At 48.9% G+C, this 10,193-nt stretch overlaps 1 protein-coding gene across 1 annotated transcript in view; it reads right to left on the reverse strand.

Annotated features, from left to right (window-relative positions):
- Window positions 1–5,100: 5,100 nt before the first annotated feature.
- KIAA0513 (KIAA0513 ortholog) overlaps window positions 5,101–10,193 on the reverse strand; it is a 25,850-nt gene continuing 20,757 nt past the window's right edge. The window contains exons 10-12 of the mRNA XM_006860283.1: window positions 7,346–7,426; window positions 6,781–6,875; window positions 5,101–5,150 (exon numbers count right to left, since the gene is read on the reverse strand). Of these exons, the coding sequence (XP_006860345.1) occupies window positions 5,101–5,150; window positions 6,781–6,875; window positions 7,346–7,426 (226 nt within the window). The remainder of the gene's footprint in view (window positions 5,151–6,780; window positions 6,876–7,345; window positions 7,427–10,193) is intronic.

Here is a 10,193-nt window from a genome sequence, read left to right on the forward strand (position 1 = left end):
CATCCTGTATGTCATTGAATGTAGTGGTGGTGGTGGTGGTATGCCATGGAGTCATGTCCCAACTCATAGCGACCCTGTACAGGGATTCTGAGGCTGTAAATCTTTATGGAAACAGAATGTCTCATCTTTCTCCCACGGAACCGCTGGTAGTTTCGAACCAGCGGACCTTGAGGTTAGCAGCCCGACTAGTTGCCACTACGCTACCAGAGTTCCTTGTCACTGAATGTAATGGTGGTCAAAGCCAAAAAGCCAAATGCACTGCCATCAAGTTAGTTCTGGCTCATGGTGACCTTACAGGACACTTAGGGGTTTCCAAGGCTGGAAATCTTTACCGAAGTAGACAGCCTCATTTTTCTCCCAGAGAGTGGCCGGTGGGTTTAAACCACTGACCTTCTAGTTAGTAGTCCAAAGTTTATCCCAGAATACCTTGTAATGGTAATCAGTAGCTACATAAACAACTAGCAAAAATGAAAATTACACCTTTAAATTACAACAACATAGTCACAGCGTAAATGTTTTTACACTTACACATAGTTTCATAGTTAAAATAAAAAACTTGGTAAGAAAATAATAGAATTTGAATTAATAACATATGTTCCTCATTGCTGTTCTTTATCAAAATTATGTGAATTTTCACCTTAAACTTTATCGCTGCATGAGACACATTAAAGGATTGTTGGTGTTGTTGTTAAGTGCCGTTGAGTCAGTTCCAAGTCACAGCTACTGTATAGGGTTTCTGAGGAGCAGCTGGTAGTCTTGCAGTTAGCAATCCAGTGTTTATCCTACAGCACCACAGAGAACTTCCTTACAGGATTTTTGTTGTTAAGTACTGTCAAGTCAGTTCTGACTCACAGAGACCCTGTATAGGGTTTCCAAGCAGTGGCTGGTGGGTTTGAACCACCAACCTTGTGGTTCAAACAGACCTTATGGTCTAGTGCCACACCAGGACTCATTAAAGGATTGGCAGTTAGTGGTTATGCTATGTGAAGTCGGTTCTGACTTATAGCGACCATGTATAGGGTTTCCTAGGCTATAAATCATTACAGGAGCAGGAAGTCTTTCTCCCACAGAGCGGCTGGTAAATTAGAACTGCTGACCTTACGATTAGCAGCTCAATTCATAATCCACTATGCTACCAGAGTTTGCATAATTAATGTTGTTATTGTTAAGTGCCCTCGAGTCGGTTCCGACTCACAGCAACCCTGTGGGTTTAAACTGCCAAACATGCGGTTCACACCGACCTTGCAGTCCAGTATCTTATCCTATAGTAGTGCCCCATCAGGACACCCAAAAAATGATGTGTCTAAAGAAAATCAGAAAAAAGACTAAAGCTTTTTAAAACAGAATTTAAGATTAAGTTATATATTTCTCAACATGTTTCAAGAAATATATTTTCTTGAAATTTATTTATCAAAAATAAATTTTTAAAAATTTCCCCCACTTCATGTTTTAAATTGTCAATTTCTCTATTATTAGTTATATAATCAATAATTGTTGTACATGTAAGTTTATTATCACTTCTAATCATAAATATTTAAAAAACAACACTCAAATCCACTGCCATCAACTCATTTCTGACTCACAGTGACCCTATTAGGGCTTTCAATGCTATAAATCTTGACAGAAGCAGCCGGCCTCAGTTTTCTCCTGCAGAGCAGCTGGTAGAGATGAACCACCAACCTTGCAGTTAGCAGTCCAGTGCTTATCCTACACTACCACCAGGGTTCCTTTACTCCTAGAATACTGTGTGCTAAATACAGTTATAAACTACATCTAAGTGTAATATTTTAGGTGATATGAATACTAACAACAAAGTTGTTCTGTAAAATCTGCATTGAATTACTACACTAGTTGCAACGTTATTAGTGAGCAGAAGCCTTTTTTGATTTTTCTCCTTTTCCTTTAATTACTATGAAAAAAAGTTATTACTATAGGTTCACAAATACTACTTACCAAAAGATTGTAGCTAAAACGCCAGAAAACCTGATAAAACTAGCAACTACAACAACAGTGGGTGCCTGTGGTGCGTGCAGGCAAAACCCAGTGACTGGGAGTGTCACCGTAAGTGGGTAACAGTGACAGCTCGGACCAGAGTGCAGCCGAAGGTTCAAAAGGTAAATGAGCAGGTTTCAGCTTTGTGGGTATACTGACACATGTAAACTGGGCTTATGAAACAGGTCTTGGTTGTTATAACTGACAACAGGGGCATTTTTATAACAGATCATAAATTTCTGCTGAACCAATGCACAAAAGTTTTCTAGACAGTCATTTTGGTGTCAACCCCACACACAGAGTCACCAGGTGCAGTCCCCACCCCCTACACTCCTCTAATTAGTATCAGTTATTGGTGGAGCTAAGGAGCTTTGTAATACTTGCCCAAGCAGGGCAGAGGCTGGGCCGAGGGGCCGCGGCCTGGGAACAGGCCTGTCTGCAGGCAAAACTGAGACTCTGTCTTGACAGAAGAATGGAATCCTGAGTCATTCCTGATCCTGAAACATAACTTGTTACTTCCCTAAGAACCCCTATAACTACAAGACGACTGTGAGGTGTGTGGACATTGAAACAAACTATCAACCCTATCAGTGGAGTGGAGAGTGCTGTAGGAGTTAGTAAACCGTTGGAGAGAGGAGGTATGTCTGGGCGCTTGATAGAAATCAGCATTGGGCTCTTGGCCTGGATTCTCCTTCCTCTGTGAAATTAGAGGTCAGATGCCTCCTTCATCATTCTTATGCCTGCACTGCATCTGAAGTTCCTGCCTTTACAGGAAGCGCTGTTAACCTATAACACTATGTCCTTGTGTGGACACACAGGTGTGACATGGACCACAGAACTATTTCCACGGTCTTTCTGCTTGCACACAGAGGCCTCTTCACTGCTGTTCTGGTGGGGACCATGGTGATGAGACAAGGTTGCAGGGAGGAGGGAAGCAAGCTGTCCACCTTCTATGGAAGTCACCTCCTGGTGACAGCAGTCAGAGACACTCCCGGAGCCACTGTGGGGAGCACAGCATTTCCTGCCTCACTGTTCCCATCATGGGGGCTACGTTCTCTGAGTTGGCTCTCCAACCTGGGGCTGAATAAAATGGGGGTAACTTCTAGGGGTTAGAGTCCCAACAACCTGTAGGAGCTAGCTCTATAAAAACAAGAAAAGGGGAGAGGGGAAAGCAAACAACAAAACAAAACTTCCACTTTAAATTAGTATTGCAAGAGGCCGATATGGACCAACAAGAAAATAGCTGAAGATCAGGAGTTGCCTTAAAGTGCCTGGAACAGCAAAAGGAGAAAAGCGGAACTTCCTTTGAAAGGTGGCACCACCGCAGGGCTCCAGCCCATGCCAGGGTATCAGGAATCAGGGACTTCTTAACATCCCTGAATAGGGAGTCTGAATCCATTTATCGCTTCAGAAATCAGAACAAATTGAAACTCATATACAAAAGTCATATATATACACAGATAAGTCTTCTGGGCACCTTAAAGTCTTAATGTATTTCAGTAACTACTTGAACTGAGCTAAGTGGAGCTCTGTGGCTCTGACAGAGCTCGGCAGGCCCTCACATCTTCAGGGAGGGAGGGGAGCCAGAGAGGCCTTGGGCATCTCAGACCAGGGACCTGGACACTACTTAATTTACTGTTTCTCTAAAACCCATTCAGTGGGGACAACACAATTCTGGGGAAGTGGGATCAACTAACAGGGACTCCATCCTCCAAGATCTGTCCCAACTGAGAAGCATACCACCACAGCTGTCCAGTGGCATCTCAGAGAGGCTGAAATACACACATGGCAACCTCAGTAAAAAAGTGCCTCACTTCCAAAGCTCTCAGCACTCTGTGGGTGGGCAGCATTCTACACATGTATACCTAGATCAGGCATCCTCAAGTCACCGAAAGCCCAACAGAGGCGCTCCTGGGAGCCATGCACTCTCCCCTGCTGAGCCCCTGGCTGGGCAGGGAATATGGCATACTGCTCACAGAGGTGTGGGAAGGGAGGACAACATCCCAGGCAGCAGGCACAGGGTGTATGTACATGGGGCAGCGCAGGCTGGGGAGCTGGTCGGCCTGCTACTGGCAGCCTGGATGTGGTCCACAACTGGTCTGGAAAAGGGCGGAGGATGGGGTCATACACACACACACACACACACACACACAGCTGTGTCCTCAGGGGCTGCAGGTGGAATCCAGCGATGGTGTTCACGTACAGCTGAGAGGACTGCACCTGCGCTGTGGGCAATTGCTCGGCTACGCCTCTCCCACAGGCTTGTTTCTGAAGTGTAACCCCGAGCTCGGACTTCTCTGTCCATTCTGAAATACACCGCTGCACTGTCGTGTTTGAGGAAAGGCACCGTCTTGTAGCTCCTCCAGGGAGGATGCCCGTGAACCCCAGGCTGGGCCAGGCTGGTTCTGGCTCTCACTGTGCTCTGGTTGTAGCAGGTGCCACCTCTGCATCCTTCCTTGGGCCCCCATTTCTCTCCATCAGCTTCCTGTCAGCACCCTCTCTGCATTGCCCCTGGGCTCTGTGTGGATTAGATGGCTCACATAGAAGGGGGCGGGTGGTCCCAGATCTTCAGCCATAACCGACACATTCACCAGGATGGCCCACACAGAAGGGGGCGGGTGGTCCCAGGTCTTCAGCCATAACCGACACATTCACCAGGATGGCCCACACAGAAGGGGGCGGGTGGTCCCAGGTCTTCAGCCATAACCGACACATTCACCAGGATGGCCCACACAGAAGGGGGCGGGTGGTCCCAGGTCTTCAGCCATAACCGACAGTCACCAGCCCTCTGTCTGGCACGGTCTCTCCATGTAGCATGTCATGCCTTCGCCTCCTGCCCCTCATCTCACACAGCAGATACTCAGAGGCAGTCACTGAGGCATTAGTCATATGGTCCAAGGGGCACACTGGCATGTGGACAGGGTGCAGAGGGGCGAAGTGAGGGCAGCCACCAGGTTCTTCTAACGTCTAGTTGTAGGGCAGCAGGGCGGCTCTGCGAGCTGCTGATGTCATGCAGGGTTATCAGGGTGACAGCTAATCAATGGGCCCAGGAGAGCAGCGTGCACCCTCAGTTCTCCATGGCGGTGACATGGGGCAGCCTCTTGTGGGCTATTCGGCCGCCATCTGCTCAATGTGCTCGCTGAGCAGCTTGTACTGCTCTGGAAGAGAAAACAGCATTACTTCTCAGGAGGATGATGGCTGGGGCGCACAGACGTGTCCCGTTCTTCTGACAAAGGCCGCTGTAAGCCAAAGGTCTCCCAAGAGCTATGAGTGCAGGCGTCTCCCTCAGCTGCTTCCCCGGCTACCCATCAGCCATGCATCAGGGGCAGGGCTGAGCAGCAACATGCTGGATTAATGCAGAGCCCCCACTGACCAACACGATCGAGGCAGGACATCAACTGGAGCCCAGAGACATCCCACTTCTAGGTATCTATCCAGAAGACATGCAGGCAGAACACCAACAAAAGTGTACACCACAGCGTTTACGGCTACAGTTTTCCCAAGAGTTTCCACAATAGACAAAGGTGGCAACAATCTAAACGTCCATTCACAGATGAACGGATGCACACAATGTGGTCCGTGCACACAATGCTCAGCCAAAAAAAGAGGAAAACATGCTGAGCCAAGGAAGTCAAAACAAGAAGGCAAGTTCTGTATGACCTCACTTATGCCACGCAAGCCCACGCTAGAAACCAGAGATCAAGAATGGTCACCAGGGGTTGGAGGCAGGTGGAGACTTCTGTTTTGAGCACTGAGGTCATGTGACTGGCTGTAGGCACGCTCAGAAAAGGACGGTATGACTACACAGCAGGAAGAACGCAATCAGTCACCAAATCACACACGTAGAAACCGGTGTATTGGCCAATGGTGTACATAGTTCACCACAATTTTTCTTTTAATCCTATGGGAGTCCTGATGCGGCGCTATGGGTTAGTGTGCTGGACTGCAAGTGTGGTCTGAACCACAAGGTCAACAGTTCAAGCTCACCAGCCACTCTTTGGAAACCCATGCAGGGTTGCTATGAGCCCGAACTGATTCTGTAGCACTTAACAGCAATAGTGAAGTACAGATCTACTCTGACACGTATGGGGTTGTTATGAGTCGGGATCAACTGGACAGCTGGTTTGGTGCAGCTTATGTGGGCTTGGGAAGCTGACCTCAGCAATGGATCCTCTGGTGTTACTAAAGCCAGAAAGTCTAGAAAACCCCTCAAGACTCCTCTTCCCCTCATGGAGGTTCTTCAGGCAGTGTGGTTCAAGAAGTAAAGGGGAGCCATTTAGGACCAGAGCCTAACTCACATGCATATGTTTGTGAACACCGAGGAGCAAGTTCTTCCTACCCTACCCTTGGCAAATCTTATCTAGTAAAAACAGTTTTCAAATAGAATAACAAGTGACCCTGTTTACAGAGAGAAAGAGAGGAGTCCCTGGGCGGTGCGCATGGTTGAAGGTCCTAGGCTGCTAAGCAGAAGCTGGAGGCTCAAGTTTGCCCAGAGGTGCCTAAGGAGAAGGGTCTGGGGATCTTGGAGTGCAGGTGTGCTCTATGACACATAAGAGTACCACAGTTAGGAGGGGACTCCATGGAGCCTGGTGCTAAGAGTGAGGAAGTATTGAATCAGGACCAATCACACAGTCTAACGTCACATCTCTAGTCAAAATAGGCACTTCCCACTGAGCAAGGTGGGCAATTCCAGTATGCAGAACACTTGTCACTAATATTCTCACCCACCTGCCTCTGGCCACCAGAAACCATTGGGATGCCAGCGGCTACCCCACCCCAAGCTCTGACCTTCATCCAGGTTGCCGATCACCGCCTGCTTCTTCAGAAAGTCATTGCATAGCTTCTTGCTCAGACCAAATGCCAGCATGTTGTGCGTGAACGTGCTGGGGAGAAAAACACCCATAAGCCTGCCTCCCTGGGAGAGGGGACCCTGGAATCTAGGCTCTTTCCTTCAGGGTGAGATTGTTAGCAACAAATAAAAATAACTGGTTACCTAACTCTCAGTGGAACACCACCCGCCACCAGGTGGTATGCTAGCAGGCTATATTAATTAGGAGCCAAAGTGAGACCAAACGCATTCAGTAAATGCTTCCGATCAGTTTCAGACACATTGTGACAGCTAACAATGTGTCACCAACGCATTCCCTTGTAAGAGGCAGCTGACGCAGGAAGTCTGGGTGGAATGAGACCTCCTTATACTTGAGACTCCTGGGTCAGAGGCACATGGAGGTGGCCTTGTTCCCCATGACCCATGTGCGCCACACAGGATCTCCATGGTGCTGCAGTAACACTTCCTACCAGAATTCTGACTGGGAACTAGGCAGTGCCTTTGGGAGGGGCTGGCGGCCCTTACCCTAGCTGTCCAAAGGTGATGTTCTCATTGAACCGCAGGCTGTCGTCACGCTCCTCCTGAGTCATGTGGCACCACTTCTCCCTGCAGGTACAGGAGCGACAGGATGGGGGCATTCAGGGCATGCCACCTGTGCCCACCTCTCACCTGGGCCATGGTCCATAGGTGGAAACACATCAACCCAGAGGACAAGTGGAGCCTCTTAACCAAGACCTGTTCATGGTACCTCAATACAAAGCTGCAAGTATCCGTCTGGCATTTGGTTCCAGGGGCCCGAATGCAACATTATTTACATTCTTTCTAAGATGCAGCGGTCCAAATGCTAACGTGCTCTCTGCTGACCTGGTCAGATTAGTACTTGGAGGCTTTGGAAACAACCACCCACATCCATACTGATGTGTTAAAGAGTGAGGGTCATGGCCCTGTCTCCCACAGGAGACACCTTCAGGGCACCCAGTGATGAGCGGTTGGCACCTGTGTCTCCAGGTCATGCTGGCTCCTTGGGACCAGCTGCAGGCCACAGAAGCCTGGGAGCCAGGGAGGCTGGCAAGGCTTTGTCAGGGAGAAGACTGTGACCTAGCCTTTGTCACAGTCTTCTCCATCGTACTCGCCATCCACCTGGCCGCTCCAACCTGATAACTGTATGACACTGGCTCTCTATGCCAGGATGGCACACTGAAACCCACTGAGCAGTGAGTGGGTCTGTGGGTCTCTGAGAACTGTTTGTGGTGGAGAGACGCTGAAGAGCAGAGGATTTGAGGTGGGAAGCGTGCTTGGTAGAGCATGTGTCTTTCACGGGCTGAGGAAGCAGTATGAAGTCTCAACATCTCCATGAAGAGACATAAAGCTGCCCCGAGTGACAGCTTGCTGTCTGCTCACTGCCAGTGGACCCACTCAAAGGTAAGTGCTGTCTCTTCTCCTTAGACTGAGTGTTCCTGTCCCAAGTAGCTCTGTGGACCACCGCACTCCTGTACCTTCCTGGTGTGGTGATGGACACCCAGTGCCCTACAAGGCACTGGGTCTATGTGCAGGAGCAGTGCGGATAATGAAGCTCACGTTAGCCCATTTCTCCCTAAAAACACAGTTCTGGATGGGTGAGGCTGATCGGAAACAGGTTAGGAGAAAGAGAAGGGAAAAGCAGGACAGAGACTCTGAGGGAGTGAAGGGTAGGGGACAACGGAGAAGCCAGAGCAGGAGAAACCAAACCAGAGCACATCAATCCCTAACCTGGCTCCCTCTCCACCCTCCGGGCCCACAGAGTGTCACTGGTGCTCCTGCCACTTGGCAAGGGTGCAGGGGGGGTGGGGGGGCAAAAGACATCAGGGGCGTGACAGTTTGGATGGTGGTAGTGGGAGAGCATCCACCAGCCTCATGATGTTGACATGATAATGCACGAAACCACCCAGAATGGACTTGCAGGTGCTAAGTCCCATCCTGTTTTCCTTCCCCTTTCCCTTCCTCCACAACGCTCTCAGGATTGTGCAGACGCACACATTCCCACACCTCCACAGGACTGCAGTGTGTGGCTGGGCAGATTGGATGCTGCCAGCCCCTATCCATGGGGCATTGCAAGAGCCACTGTTTCTGGCCCTCATCTCTGGAGAAAGTGTGACTAGCAATTGGCAGAGTCCAGTCATGCTTACAATCAAATCAGTTCCTTGCATTTGAGTTCAAGGCCTAATGCCATTCAAGGTCTAATACCACACAGTGAACTGAATGTGAAAATTTGGATGTGACCAACAGGTTGCTGAAAGGAAAGCTGACACAGAGAGAGTTCGTGAAAAGGTATCTTATGAGCAGGTGTTACCAAAAAAGAAATAACGTTGGAGGCACAAGCTTGCCTGGGGACTTGGATTTACTCCCTCTTCCCTGGCCCATCCCCCACTAATGACTGTTTAAGGAACATTTGTCCCTCTCTTAGGGTGAGGTTTGGAGGTATCTGTGAGTATCTCAGAAAAGGCCAGAATGCAAGGACTGCATGGGACCGTGCATGGTTAGCTAACTTCTGCTCTGAGGAGAAGAGGCCCTCTTGGCCTTGCCAGGACAAATTCCTTTCCAAGCAGTAGCACCAACCAGCCCTCTTTGGGCCAAAGCTAGCTGAGCTAGGAAGCTTTGCTCCTGGAAAACTGGTTAATTCCGGCATCACCACAAGTCTACTTGGTAGACACAGGAATTAACCAGTCTTCCAGGAGGAAAGCTTCTTAGCACAGCTGGCTTTTAAAGGAGGTATTTAGAGTATCTAAATGTCCCCTTTAAGATCGTAACCCTAAAGAGAGTACATAAGAAGTAATAAGAGTTACAAATTCATTACTGATTACAGGAGGCAGGCTACACGACATTGTCACAGAAAAAAAATTATTGTACCAGAAACTACGATTTGAGTTTGTAGATCTAAACTCTTAAAAAAGGAGTCTTGGTTGTACAGTGGTCAGAGAACTCTGCCCCTAACCCAGAGTTCAGTGACCCCACCCAGCAGTCGCTCTTCAGGAGAAGATGAGGCAGGTTGCTCCCTCCCTACGGGGGCCACTGCTCAGTCCCAACTGCCTCCAGGGCAGTGGTTTGGCTTGCTTTGGGTTTAACTCTAAAAATACGTTACAGAAATTATCTAACAAAAACAAAGCTTAACTAATGAAGAGGCTAAGCTAAGATCCTTAATAGCAGTGGAGAATTAACTTCTCTCACTTGTGAAGAATGAGCCCTGGTACCCGAGTTTAGGGCACGATAAACCTCTATTGTTGGCATTAGCTAAAGGGTTGGGGTAGGCTAGCACCTGTGGCTCCCCCACCACCCCATCCCCCAATCACTGTCTCCCCCCTCACCCCATCCCCCATCACTGTCTCCCCCATCCCCC

Source organism: Chrysochloris asiatica, unplaced genomic scaffold (genome assembly GCF_000296735.1).
Source record: "Chrysochloris asiatica unplaced genomic scaffold, ChrAsi1.0 scaffold00037, whole genome shotgun sequence".
Taxonomy (NCBI): Eukaryota; Metazoa; Chordata; class Mammalia; order Afrosoricida; family Chrysochloridae; genus Chrysochloris; species Chrysochloris asiatica.